Below are 14524 nucleotides of genomic sequence, written 5' to 3'. Positions count from 1 at the left end.
GCCGTATGTGGGCCTCTCACTGCTGTGGCCTCTCCCATTGTGGAGCACAGGCTCCGGACGAGCAGGCTCAACGGCCATGGCTCACGGGCCCAGCCGCTCCACGGCACGTGGGATCCTCCCAGACCGGGGCACGAACCCGTATCCCCCGCATCGGCAGGCGGACTCTCAACCACTGCGCCACCAGGGAAGCCCAAGATTTCCTTTTAAGTGTAGAGGCACATGGTAATTTTGCTGTCCCAACTATGTAATGCTACTATTAACAAGGTCAAGATGGCAGCCCTAATGGAATTTGCTAACCTAAGAGTTCTTACCAGAAACTGAAAGTTCCTGGATCCATAATCATGCATTAGGGTGTCCATATCTAGGTTAGGAACAAGGATCATTCATTCAGTTTAAAGAAAATCCTGTCTTGAACAGGTACTGCCAATTTTGTTTGTTTGTTTGTTTTTTGCTTCTGGTGGAACACATATAGGAACTTTTTTCTGACTTAAAAAAAAAAACAACCCTCTAATCTTTTATCATTTTCTCCTCTGTACCTTTTCTCTCCCTCTTCCTAAACATGTAATATTAATTCCATCCTTTTACATTTTTTTCTTCAAATTATTGATGCAGCTGCCCAAAACCATAGTAAGCATTTCATACCTACCCAAATGACTTTAGGAACTGGCTGAATTTCTTCTTCCCTTTGCCCTTCATCGATTAGTATTCCCAGGATCTTTCAGCATCTGGGATACTGCTCCTCCAGACTCCTTAATTTCACAAGGCTCCATAACTTTTTTGATTTTATGGATTCCCCTCTCTATCGGTCTTGGTCTGTCAAATTCAGATGCTGGATCTCATCACCACTAGGACTTAATAAACTTCTGAGATCTCTTAACTCAGAATATCTGTTCTCTATCCCAATAGCTTTATTGTTTTCTCCCAAGCTCACCTGTCACAACTTGCCAGACCTGCCCTCTGATGCCACCCTTTCTAGTACTTTTCATTGCTCAGCGCCTCCCATTTGACTCAGTTCCTCCTGGCTCCACAGGACTCCACCCACCCTTAGAGTCCAAGGTCCACGGCTTTGTACTGCCCTTGCCAGTTGCCTAGCCTTCCTCACTCTCTTGTGCTTTGCTCTGTCCACTGTATCAATCTCTTCCCAGAGGTCTCTGGGTCTATCCTTAAAACACACATTGTCCATACTGGGTCCAGAAATGAAAGAGGCCAATGGAAGAGGTTTGTTCCTTTGTTAACAGGAGTTTTTTGGATGCAAAAAAGAGAAAAACATCCACTTAAATTGGCTTAAAAATGGGAAAATTTGTTATTTCATGTAACAAAATGTCCAAAGGTAGAGCAGGCTCCAGGTGCAGTATTCCAGGGCTCTGGCTCCATCTTTCTGTGATTCTCTTTGTTCTGCCCTCATTAATGATCAGCATCATCCTCAGACTGGCCACAAAATGACTGCAGTATTTCCAGGTGTCACATTCAGATACAACCATGTCCAGAGAAATAGAGGAGACTCCTTTTCTCCAAAAAATAGTGAACACCTATTTCACAGGTCCTTGTAGATCCCCCTTCACATGTCATTGGCTAGAACTGGGTAACATGCCCATCTCTAAACCAATCATAGACAGTGAAATGGAACTACTGGGATTTATTGAGACCAAACGGTCTTTGCCTCTAGATCTGAGACTTATGTGGGAGGGATTATACCTGAACAAACAGTATTGGGCCTCTGCAGGCAGTGAAGGAAGTGAAAGGATGTTGAGTAGCTAATCTGCTATATAACAGTATCTGCTACAGTGTGAAATGGTGAACCACTGAGAGGATTTTATAGCCATAAAAGCTAAAAATTTTGACCTTGAAGGTTGATTGTTCATTCAGCCGTTAACACTCTTGTAAACTTGGCCAGGGGAAGTTCTTTTGTTAGTTTGTTTCTAGGAGAGAGGAGGCGAGGATAGGGGAGGTCCTTTTCAGTTTGTGACCCCTGGGTTGTAGGTTTTCATCTGACTCCCCACTGTCTACTTTCTCCATCTATGTTGAACACATCCAACCTCACCCTTCCATCTGAACAAAGCTCCTCCTTTCTTTCTTTCTTTCTTTCTCTCTCTCTTTCTTTTTTCTTTCTTTCCTGTCTTTCCTTCTTTCTTTCTTTCTTTCTTTCCTGTCTTTCCTTCTTTCTTTCTTTCCTGTCTTTCCTTCTTTCTTTCTTTCTTTCCTGTCTTTCCTGTCTTTCCTTCTTTCTTTCTTTCTTTCTTTCCTGTCTTTCCTTCTTTCTTTCTTTCTTTCTTTCTTTCTTTCTATTTTTGGCTGTGTCGGGTCTTAGTTGCGGCATGTGGGATCTTCATTTTGGCAGGCGGGATCTCTCATTGTGGCACTCAGGCTCTTTGTTGTGGTGCACAGACGTCTCTCTAGTTGTGGCCTACAGACTTCTCTCTAGTTGTGGCCTGCAGGCTCCAGAGCACATGGGCTCTGTAGTTTGTGGCACACAGGCTCTCTAGTTGAGGCGCGCAGGCTCAGTAGTTGCCATGTGTGGGCTTAGTTCTTCCGTGGCATGTGGGATTTCAGTTCCCCAACCAGGGCTCAAACCCACATCCCCTGCATTGGAAGGTGGATTCTTTACTGCTGGACTACCAGGGAGGTCCTCTCCTTCTTCTTAATGAAATAAAAAATCACATTTTAAGGCAAGACAAGAAAAATTTAAACATAAAAATTTTCAGGGACTTCCCTGGTGGTGCAGGGGTTAAGAATCCGCCTGCCAATGCAGGGGACACGGGTTTGAGCCCTGGTCCAGGAAGATCCCACATGCCATGTAGCAACTAAGCCTGTGTACCACAACTACTGAGCCTGTGCTCTAGAGCCTGTGAGCCACAACTACTGAAACCTGCGCACCTAAAGCCCATGCCCCACAACAGGAGAAATCATCGCAATGAGAAGCCCATGCACCACAACAAAGAGTAGCCCCCGCTCGCCGCAACTAGAGAAAGCCTGTGAGCAGCAATGAAGACCCAACGCAGCCAAAAATAAAATAAATTAATTAATTTTAAAAAAACATAGTGATTGGTCAGGGACCTATACTCAATATTTTGTAATAACCTATATGTGAAAAGAATCTACAAAACAATATATATATATGTGTGTGTGTGTGTTTGTAACTGAATCACTTTGCTGTAAACCTGAAATTAACACATTATAAATCAACCATACTTCAATAAATATAAATAAATATTTAAAAAACGATAGTGATGGGTGCAGAACAGACTGGTCAGACAACCTGGGGAGATACTGGGCCACACTTCATGGAGGTCCTTAGCTTAAGTACTTATGACCTTATTAATGTTACTAGCTGTATTCTTGTATTCTGCCTATTTTACAAGATTATTATTTCTTGCATTACCAAATATGTGACTGAGCCTCAGATAAAATTAATGATGCCTAAGTGACCTGAAATGATTGACCAAATATATAGTCCTATAAGACCAATGATTGTAATAGTGTAACTCTAGATACGGGAAGAAGCAACAAGAGGGAGCCATTTCCTGGACCATAACAGACTAGTAAGACAGGCAATCCAGAGGCTTTTGGCTGCTGTTAACAGGGCATAGTCCAGTAATAGCACTGAGAGGCCTATCAATGAAATCTTTGCCTGACCTGGGAGTGAGCATTCCTAGTGCTCTGGAACAAATTGGTCACCAAATGCCTCCCAAACCTTGGTCGAAATTAAGACCGAAAGGGAAGTGATCGATAAAGAATGTTGAGACCTCCCTGGTGGTCCAGTGGTTAGGACTCCGTGCTCCCAATGCAGGGGGTCTGGCTTCGATCCCTGGTCGGGGAAATAAGATCCCACATACTGCAACGAAGCCTGTGCCCTGCAGCTACTGAGCCCACTCTCTGTGTGCCACAACTAGAGAGCCTGCATGCTGCCAGGAAGACCCAGTGCAGCCAAAATAAGAAAGAAAGAAGAAAGAAAGAAAGAAAGGAAGGAAGGAAGGAAGGAAGGAAGGAAGAAAGAAAGAAACAAAGAAAGAAAGAAAGAAAGAAAAAGAAAGAAAGAAAGAAAGAAAAAGAAAAGGAAGGAAGGAAGGAAGGAAGGAAGGAAGGAAGGAAGGAAGAAAGAAAGAAAGAAAGAAAGAAAGAAAGAAAGAAAGAAAGAAAGAAAGAAAGAAAGAAAGAAAGAAAGAAAAGAAAGAAAAAGAAAACGTTGCCCACCATTGAGTTCAAGAATCAAGTCCTTAACTGCTGCAGTCACTGACCTACAATACACCCTGAAATGAATTCAGGGCGAAAGATCAGGATGAGGCACTCTGTGCTCTGGGAAAACTGACAGAACTGGCCCTCAGATAGATATTTTCAGGAGAAATTTTTTATAAACCCGGATTCTTGCATCTTCCCATACTTAGAAAAGCACTAAAACCATTAACTAAGATGTCTATTCCCCATGGCTAGTAGCAACCTTCTACTGAGATGTGTGCTTGGTTGCACAAAATTGCCTTACCTCTTTCGAACAGTTCTCAGAGCTCTCTGAGAGACTGCCTCCCGGGTTATAATACTCAGTTTCACTCGAACAAAATTTTCCATTTCTTTCTTAGATGGGCTATGGATTTTTTTTTTTTTTTTTTTTTTTTTTTTGGGACGGGGGCCTCTCCCTGTTGTGGCCTCTCCCGTTGCGGAGCGGCCATGGCTCACGGGCCCAGCCGCTCCGCGGCACGTGGGATCTTCCCGGAACGGGGGCACGAACCCGTGTCCCCTGCATCGGCAGGCAGACTCTCAACCACTGCGCCACCAGGGAAGCCCTGGATTAATTTTTTTCATCAACATGCTCGCCCTTCATTTTCACCTTAACTACTCACTCTTACCCCGGCTTCTCCTCAGTCTATAGTCTGATGGCTCTGCCTGGCTCATTAAGAAGAAGACTGGACTTCCCTGGCAGCACAGTGGTTAAGAATCTGCCTACCAATGCAGGGGACATGGGTTCAAGCCCTGGTCCAGGAAGATCCCACATGCCGCAGAGCAACTAAGCCCGTGTGCCACAACTACTGAGCCCGTGTGCTGCAACTACTGAAACCTGCGTGCCTAGAGCCCATGCTCCATGACAAGAGAAGCCACTGCAATGAGAAGCCTGCACACTGCAACGAAGAGTAGCCTCCACAGCTCGCTGCAACTAGAGAAAGCCCGCGTGCAGCAACAAAGACCCAACACAGCCAAAAAATAATTAATTAAAACAAACAAAAAAAAGAAGAAATCATGAACCTGCCCCTGACATCATAACTGGACTATCATCAGTTTTCTCTCTTATTCTTCCCTTTCCTTTATTTTTTATAAAAGTTTATTGGATTATAGTTGATTTACAGTTATGTGTTAGTTTCAGGTGTATAGCAAAGTGAATCAGTTATACATATACATATATCCACTGTTTTTTAGATTCTTGTCCCATATAGGTCATTACAGAGTACTGAGTAGAGTTGCCTGTGCTATACAGTAGGTCCTTATTAGTTATCTATTTTATATATAGTAGTGTGTATATGTCAATCCCAACCTCACAATTTATCCTTCCCCAGCCACCCTGCTTTCCCCCCGGTAACCATAAGCTTGTTTTCTACATCTGTGACTCTATTTCTGTTTTGTAGATAAGTTCATTTGTACCATATTTTAGGATGCCACATATAAGTGGTATCATACGATGTTTGTCTTTCTCTGTCTGACTTACTTCACTCAGTATGACAATCTCTAGGTCCATCCATGTTGCTGCAAATGGCAATATTTTGTTCTTTTTTATGGCTAATACTCCATGGTATATATGTACCACATCTTCTTTATCCATTCCTCTGTGATGGACATTTAGGTTGCTTCCATGTCCTGGCTATTGTAAATAGTGCTGCAACGAAATTGGGGTGCATGTGTCTTTTTGAATTATGGTTTTCTCTGGGTATATGCCCAGTAGTGGGATTGCTGGGTCATATGGTAATTCTATTTTCAGTTTTTTAAGGAATCCCCATACTGTTCTCCATAGTGGCTGCACCATTTATATTCCCACCAGCAGTGTAGGAGGGTTCCCTTTGCTCCACACCCTCTCCAGCCTTTATTATTTGTAGACTTTTTAATTAATTAATTTATTTTTGGCTGTGTTCGCTCTCCGTTGCTATGCACAGGCTTTCTCTAGTTGTGGCGAGAGGGGGCTACTCTTCATTGCGGTGCGGGGGCTTCTCGTTTCAGTGGCTTCTCTTGTTGGGGAGCACGGGCTCTAGGTGCACGGGCTTCAGTAGTTGTGGCGCAGGGGCTCAGTAGTTGTGGCTCACGGGCTCTAGAGCACAGACTCAGTAGTTGTGGCGCACAGGCTTAGTTGCTCCGTGGTATGTGGGATCTTCCGGACCAGGGCTCAAACCCATATCCCCTGCATTGGCAGGCAGATCCCTAACCACTGTACCACCAGGGAATTCCCTATTTGTAGACTTTTTGATGACGGCCGTTCTGACTGGTGTGAGGTGATACCTCATTGCAGTTTTTTTATTTTTTTGTTTTGTTTTGTTTGTTTTTTGCGGTCCGCGGGCCTCTCACTGCTGTGGCCTCTCCTGTTCCGGAGCACAGGCTCCGGACACACAGGCTCAGCGGCCATGCCTCACGGGGCCTCTCACTGCTGTGGCCTCTCCTGTTGCGGAGCACAGGCTCCGGACACACAGGCTCAGCGGCCATGGCTCACGGGTCCAGCCACTCTGCTGCATGCGGGATCTTCCCGGACCGGGGCACGAACCCGTGTCCCCTGCATCAGCAGGCGGACTCTCAACCACTGTGCCACCAGGGAAGCCCAAGAATGACCTCTTTAATGAGGCTTTTAATGGTAAGGAGAGTAGGGATGGACAGGTGGAAAGAATGAGTAACTTTTATAGCTTTATTTAATGGGTATTAATTTTCTTGCAGAAAACAGGATTTCTACCAATTAAATGATATTCTAATATGAAGAAAGATATACCTGTACATATATAACCTTGTTCAAAAAGGATCTTCTCTTTGGAGATACAAACTCATGAATAGGCCTAAACTGGCTGTACATATGTTCATTTATTATGGGTAGATTTCCCATTTTACAAACCAACCTCTTATTTATGCGAAGAGGTTCAGGGTTTCAGAATGTCTTTAGTACATATTTCCTGATACTGGGGCAGGGGGATGGGGCAGAATTCTCCTGCTATCCATCAGATTACATCCACTTGAAGCTGCAGGGCATTCTGCAGGGGTACTCTTCTACTCTAGAGTTAAATAGATATAAAAACAATGCATAAAGAATAATCCCCTGGCAACCATATATGCCCTCTGATCTTATCAAACTATAATTTGCTTACTGCTCCTCAAATAAAACGTTCTAATTCCTATCTCTTTACCAATCCCCTGCAACATCCCCCTTTTTTTCCTCCCAGTTTAATCTGGAATCCTATATAAGCTTCTATCCAAATACTACCATTTCAAGGGCCAGGCAAAGTACCATCTTGCCACTGATGGACAAAGTCCTCCCTGACTATTCTACCCTACAGTAATCTAGGTTCTGATCCTCTCTAGCCTTTATCAAGCATTTGGATCTAATGCTTCCTAATACCATTAAACTAGTTTTTCATAAGCTTTTGACTTATCTTCCAATTAGACTGTAAGCTCCTTAAAGGCAGATTCCTATATTCTCTTTTCCCTATATTCCATATGCACCGACATAGTAGATGCTCTACATATCTTGGTTTTGAAAAGTAACATGGTCAGTCCAAACGTGACCCAATATGCATAGTGTTCTTTACAGATTTTTCTACAACCAATCTATGGTCTTGTATAAACATGGATTTTCTACTACCCAATCATTTTTTTTTTAGTTTTTGGTTATCAGGACTCGTCAGCTGACTCTGTGTCCCAGCCACAGGACTGTAGTTGTTCATCCTGTGGGAAATCCACTTCAATGTCATAAACAAAATTTGGATCATCCTTCTTCTTCTGATTTTTCTCAAAAAGTTCATCCATGATGCTCTTCCTTTTGGCAAGTTCCTTGTCATCTAGTTTGTTCAGGTCTTCCTCAGGATCAATGGTTGTTTCCCGCTGAATTTGTTCCATTGTTTCTGCCAAACTCTGCCCCCACAAGTAACCTCGTAAAAAACTGAATAACTTCTCCAGTTGCTTCAGGGATACCTGCTCCAGGTAACCCTTGTGTCGTGGATTATTCTTTAATTGTTCAGCAGCTCTGCTGCAATCTAGGAGGGAGAAACAAAACTATTATACCACACGCAACACCACAGACTATTCAGGTACCACAAGTTACTGAAACCATTACCTGTCATTATAGTCAAGTAGCTAACTGGCTTTTGGGAATGAACTATTTTACAGAATTATTTCTTTATATACAACTTTGAGTGTGATGGGGGAAGGAGGGATATATTTTTTATTTCTGTAACTTAAAATCACTTTGAGGAGATGTTAAATACTTTCAACTAGAGAAAACATCTGAGGAGAAAAAGTAGTATTACCGCTTTAGATATTAGTACTGGTACCAAGAAAATATCAAGATTACAAATAAAAAACACATTTGGAGGGAGAGAAGGGAATTAATATTACTGAATAATGCTATCTCATTTAATCCACACTGCAGATCTCAAAGGGTGGGATTATCAATTTCCTTTTACAGATTAGGAAACTGATGCTCACCAAGATTAAGTAATTTAGCCAAGATTTCACACCTACCCTGACAGTCACGACTTGAACCTTGGTCGGTCTAACTCTGAAGGCCATGTCATTCCATTACATGAGACTCAAATCGTTCTTATAAACTGACTCAGCGAATATTTAAGATAGGAGGCAAGATAAAACATAAGATACCTGAATACTTTGAAAAGTTTCGGACAGGCATGATGCGCTGGCGACTTTTTGCCTTCATTTCATTCTCATAGATTAAGATAACAGCCGGAGGCTGGAACCTAATTCCACATTTCTTGGCAGTGCACATCATTCTCACATACACTTCACGGTAAATCAGAGGAAATCTGATGAAGATGTGTTAGTCGCATAATGACTTCCTGCTAAAGGGGAAAAAAAAAATTAAGTGTTGGATAAATCACATTCTCCTCTACTTTTCCTCCCCAGCAGATCTGAATCTACTCCAGTTCTAGAGATGCATAGTCAGCTGAAGCTCAGTATTTCAAGAGCTACCTGGAAAGTTAAGTTTGGCCCCAGGTTATCTTTAGTCTATAGAATCCCTGGTTCATTGAGGGGTGTAGATTTGTTCACACATGAACCTAGAAATGCAGTTCCGTTTGGATCTCTTCATGTACTGTACTCTTAACGAAAGACTGTATATGAACCTCTGAGTCAGCCCAAGCATCAACTTACAGGATCTTTTTTGTTTACCAATTAAACAAGTATGTACAAGCACCCTCTATGTCAAGGTACTAAGAGTTTTTTAATCTTACACATTATGTCCTGAAGGGTTCACTAGACCAGACCTCTCTCCTTTGTACTTCCCCAATCATTCTACTCATTGAGTTTTTTGCAACTACTTACTTTATCACTTTTCTTTTCCTTCTATTCTATATGCTCCATGAGGGCAGGGAACATATCCACTGTTCACCACAATATCCCCAGCACAATACCTGGACTGTAGTAGGTATTGCATTGTTTAATTCAATGTGTTAATAGAAGACACAGCCCCTGTACATCCTTGAAGTGTTCACAGTTTAGAAGTCTGATCAAAAAAGGCATGATCAGCCTCCACATATTTGAGGCAATAAAGCTTACATGGCTTTTATTTCAACTTACTTGTCTCACTACATGATGTTTTTTCAGTTACAAGAAACATTTAATTTATTTATTACTTTTTAATCTTTATTGGAGTATAATTGTTTTACAATGTATTAGTTTCTGCTGTACCACAAAGTGAATCAACTATATGTATACATAAATCCCCATATCCCCTCCCTCTTGCGTCTCCCTCCCACCCTCCCTATCCCACCCCTCTATGTCATCACAGTGTCGAGCTGATCTCCCTGTGCTATGCAGCAGCTTCCCACCATCCATTTTACATTTGGTAGTGTACATAGGTCCGTGCTACTCTCTCACTTCATCCCAGCTTCCCCTTCCCCCGCTGTGCCCTCAAGTCTGTTCTCTACATCTGCGTCTTTATTCCTGCTCTGCCACTAGGTTCATCAGTTCCGTTTTTTAAGATTCCATATATTTGTGTTAGCATATAGTATTTGAAACAACCATTTTAAAGGTTAATACTTTCCATTCCCTCTTCCCTTCCCTGCTCTCAATGCCAAAATATACTTAATTATAGGGACTGCTTTAGATGTGACTACAATATTCTCAGAAAGATTTGCAAATGTCAAAGAACCTGGAGGTAAAGCAGCATAGGGATGATATCTTCATAAATTCAGTTCTGTTAGAGAATCACTAGGAACATGGTTACTTAATACATGTTCATTGTAGAAAACTGGTATGGGAGTGGGGAAGGGGGAGGAAGAGACATACAAAATAATCATCCCTGATTCCTTCCAGTCTTTCTAGGCATAGTTTTTTGTTTGTTTGTGTTTGGTTTTTTTGGTTTGTTTGTTTTTTAGCTATAGTATGTTTTTATATCATACATACTGTTTCCTACCTTTTAAATTTTTACAAAATTTTATTTTATGGAAGTATAGTTGACTTACAATGTTGTGTTAATTTCTGCTGTACAGCAAAGTGATTCAGTAATAAATATAAATACATATATTCTTTTTCATATGCTTTTCCATTATGGTTTATCATAGGATATTGAATATAGTTCCCTGTGCTATACAGTAGGACCTTGTTTATCCATTCTATATATGACAGTTTACATCTGCTGATCCCAAACTCCCAATCCATCCCTCTCCTACGCCCCCTCCCCCATGGCAACCACAAGTCCATTCTCTATGCCTGTGAGTCTGTTTCTGTTTTGTAGATAAGTTCATTTGTGTCATATTTTAGATTCCACATATAAGTGATATCGTATGGTATTTGTCTTTCTCTTTCTGACTTACTTCACTTAGTATGATACTCTCTAGGTTCATCATGTAGCTGCAAATGGCATTATTTCATTCTTTCTTAAGTCCTGCCTTTTAAATTTAACAACCTATGTAATTTTGCCATTAAATGTCTTTCTAAAATGCAAATTATTATGACTGCAAATGTTTTTTCCTATGCATATACCATAATCTATATTATTTACCCCTTCCTATTGGATGTGAGAATTTTTACTCTTAGGAAATGGATCATACTGTGTTGGCTAAAAAGTTCGTTCATTCCATAAGCTGGCTCTAGTAGCGCTTAGTTGTCTTTAACTTCATTTGAAACAGTTTTGTTAGACTGTATTGTGACAGCTGTCATCTCAGTGTGCACTAAAATTGGTGAATTTTTGTGTAGCCGTTTTAATATAGAAAATAGGGGAAAAAAACAACATTTTCGGCATATTACGCTTTATTATTTCAAGAAAGGTAAAAACACAACTGAAACGCAAAAAAAGATTTGGGCATTGTATGGAGAAGGTGCTGTGACTGATCGAACGTGTCAAAACTGGTTTGCCAAGTTTCGTGCTGGAGATTCCTCGCCGGATGATGCTCCACGGTCGGGTACACAAGGTTAAGTTGATAGCCATCAAATCGAGACATTAATTGAGAACAATCAGTATTATACAATGTGGGAGATAGCCGACATACTCAAAATATCCAAATCAAGCACTGAAAATCATTTGCACCAAGTTGGTTATGTTCATCGCTTTGATGTTTGGGTTCCACGTAAGTTAAGTGAAAAAAACCTTCTTAACCATATTTCCGAATGTGATTCTCTACTTAAACGTAATGAAAACATTCTGTTTTTAAAACAAATTGTGACGGGTGATGAAAAGTGGATACTGTACAATAACGTGGAACAGAAGAGATGGTGGGGCAAGCGAAATGAACCACCACCAACCACACCAAAGGCTGGTCTTCATCCAAAGAAGGTGATGTTGTGTATATGGTGGGATTGGAAGGGAATCCTCTCTTATGAGCTCCTTCCGCAAAACCAAACGATTAATTCCAACAAGTACTGCTCCCAATTAGACCAACTCAAAGCAGCACTAGACAAAAAGCATCCGGAATTAGTCAACAGAAAACGCATAATCTTCCATCAGGATAATGCAAGACTGCATGTTTCTTTGATGACCAGGCAAAAACTGTGACAGCTTGGCTGGGAAGTTCTGATTCATCCAATATATTCACTAGACATTGCACCTTCGGATTTCCATTTATTTCGGTCTTTACAAAATTCTCTTAATGGAAAAAATTTCACTTCTCTGGAAGACTGTAAAAAGCACCTAGAACAATTCTTTGCTCAAAAGGATAAAAAGTTTTGGGAAGATGGAATTATTGAGTTGCCTGGAAAATGGCAGAAAGTAGTGGAACAAAATGGTGAATACATTGTTCAATAAAGTTCTTGGTAAAAATGAAAAATGAAAAATGTGGGATTTCCCTTGTGGTCCAGTGGGTAAGACTCTGCGCTCCTGATGCAGGAGGCCTGGGTTTGTTCCCTGGTTGGGGAACTAGATCCTGCATGCATGCCGTAACTAGGAGTCCGCATGCAGCAACTAAGAGCACCCATGTGCCTCAATGAAGACCTGGTGCAGCCAAAATAAATAAATAAATAAATAAATAAATAAATAAATATTTTTGGGAAAAATGTGCCTTTTATTTTTACTTAAAAACCAAGGGAACTTTTTGGCCAACCCAATATATAAAAAACTGTGTTATCAAATTATTGTGCTCTGCCTCTGATCTGATGCCATGATCCCACTCCACCTCTTTCTTCTTTTCTTTTTTTTTTTTTAAAACAAATACTACTCCCAGTTCAACTCACTAAAATTTGTTGTTAGTAAACTTTCTAGAAGATCCTACTGAGCACAATACAAATTCCATACACTCAAGCAAATGGCTGTATTAATAAATGATATATGCAAGTGATGCTCAATAATGTAGTTTTATGGCTACACTCTTTTCTTTCTTTTTAAAACTAAACTTTTATTTTTATTAAAGTAATGTTTGTATTCTGTTTAAAATGTAACATAATTCTATGAAGCTTATAACAAAAAACTGTTGTCCTCTCCCCTTCCCCTCTCCATAGGTTTGTTTTAAATGTTTCTTCCAAAATTTATCTTCATATTTCTTAACAGTATGCTTATACTGCTATCTTCAGTTTTAGGTAGTATCTTCTGACATCTTTCCTCTATAAGACATCCATCCTAGAGCCCTCCGTTCTGTTCCAATCTGCATTGGATACACTCCAGCTCTGCTTACATATTCAATTCATGAAGACAGACGACACATTTACCCAGCACTTCTTCCTAGACATTAATACTTTTCTCCTCAAGGATCAGTGACCTGCATAATCTTGCCAAGCATCCCCACAGCACCTAAAAGTGTACGGATTTTGCCATCAGGTAGACGATCCTCTCCCTATCCACGCCCCCACTAGTGCAAGACTGACTTTCTTACCCATAGAGAAGTACAGAAAATGCATCTTCTGCAGGTCAACGTCTAAAATCTCCGTGAGAGGGTGTTTCCACTAACCGTAGTGCACCTAGGAGCACTTGACTTTGAGGCCAGGCGCAGCCTGGCGCTGCAGAAAGAGGCGACAGCCACAGCTCCGCACCGTGGGGTGAATTCCCCGGCAGGAGGCCCGCATCGGCAAATACCTGGAAGTGGAGGTGGACGCCGGGAGCTCGGCTAGGCTGTCCCCAGGTCACCGCGCGGAGCTCAGAGTATCCCGGTATCCCGCGGAGCGGCCCCTAGAGCAACTGCCCTGGCACACGTCACGGCGCTTCCGCCGCTCCTCGCTCCGCCCCCGACCGGGAGTGCGAGGGGCGGGGCGACGAGGGGGCGGGACCGCAGCCTCCTTGACGCCGGAACTTTCGGGGGCTGGGGATGCGGGGAGCAGGGTAACGGCTGGACCGCTGGCGTGCGCGCATTGAGTCTTCCGTCTCGGTCTCTAACTCCGTGACAGCGCGCTCTAGGAGCGGTGTGAGGCGTGTGCAGGTTCCTCCGCATTTTGTCCCCGCGCGCTCTTCTGGGGCGCGCGTTCTCCGGCGTCCTGGCTCCCCCGGCCGTGGCCGTCCGGGCGGTGGCCTGGCTACTCCTCTGGGAGGCGGCTGGACTCACCTGCTCGCCAGCCATAGCCTTCAACACCACCCCCACCGACGCTGGTAAGGGGAAGGGCGGGGCTTCAGGGGTGAGGGCGGGGTTTAGGGCCGAGAGGGTGGGGAGCACTCCAGCCTCCCCAGTACTCTCCCTTCCGCCCTTAACAAAGGTACTTCTAGCGACCCTAGAGCTGTAGGGTGAGCTGCAGGAGGTTAAAAACAAAGGCCGCAAGCTTCCTGCTACCCCCCCGCTCCTCCCCCCGTCTTCATTGCTTTGTGGCTGCTCCTGGTTCTTTGGAGAGTCGGGCTTTGTTCGTGCCCCGGTTTGGGAGGATCCTACTTGCCGCGGAGCGGCTGGGCCCGTGAGCCATGGCCGCTGGGCTTGCGCGTCCGGAG

The 14524-nt window shown here is 42.8% G+C and overlaps 2 protein-coding genes across 2 annotated transcripts in view; one reads left to right on the top strand and one right to left on the bottom strand.

The window, feature by feature from the left end:
• Positions 1-6866: 6866 nt before the first annotated feature.
• On the bottom strand, positions 6867-13752 carry CEP19 (centrosomal protein 19). Its single transcript, XM_007465865.1, has 3 exons — positions 13583-13752; positions 8827-9023; positions 6867-8204 (listed from the first exon to the last, which is right to left on the bottom strand). The coding sequence occupies exons 2-3, from the start codon at positions 8954-8956 to the stop codon at positions 7843-7845; spliced, it is 492 nt and encodes a 163-aa protein (XP_007465927.1). The 5' UTR covers positions 8957-9023; positions 13583-13752; the 3' UTR covers positions 6867-7842.
• The window catches only part of PIGX (phosphatidylinositol glycan anchor biosynthesis class X), a 34184-nt gene continuing 31230 nt past the window's right edge, over positions 11571-14524 (top strand). Inside the window, exons 1-3 of the mRNA XM_007465886.1 lie at positions 11571-11588; positions 13667-13950; positions 14028-14194. Coding sequence (XP_007465948.1) covers positions 11571-11588; positions 13667-13950; positions 14028-14194 — 469 coding nt within the window. The remainder of the gene's footprint in view (positions 11589-13666; positions 13951-14027; positions 14195-14524) is intronic.

Source organism: Lipotes vexillifer, unplaced genomic scaffold, assembly GCF_000442215.2.
Source record: "Lipotes vexillifer unplaced genomic scaffold, Lipotes_vexillifer_v1.1 scaffold853, whole genome shotgun sequence".
Taxonomy (NCBI): Eukaryota; Metazoa; Chordata; class Mammalia; order Artiodactyla; family Lipotidae; genus Lipotes; species Lipotes vexillifer.
The sequence above is the reverse complement of the archived record's forward strand: the minus strand, read 5'-3'. Positions and strand labels throughout refer to the sequence as shown.

Coding starts and splice junctions, on each gene's coding strand:
- CEP19 (XM_007465865.1), bottom strand. CDS start 8,956: ATGATGTGCACTGCCAAGAAATGTGGAATTAGGTTCCAGCCTCCGGCT. Junction 8,205..8,826: donor AAACTTTTCAAAGTATTCAG/GTATCTTATGTT, acceptor TCTCCCTCCTAG/ATTGCAGCAGAGCTGCTGAA.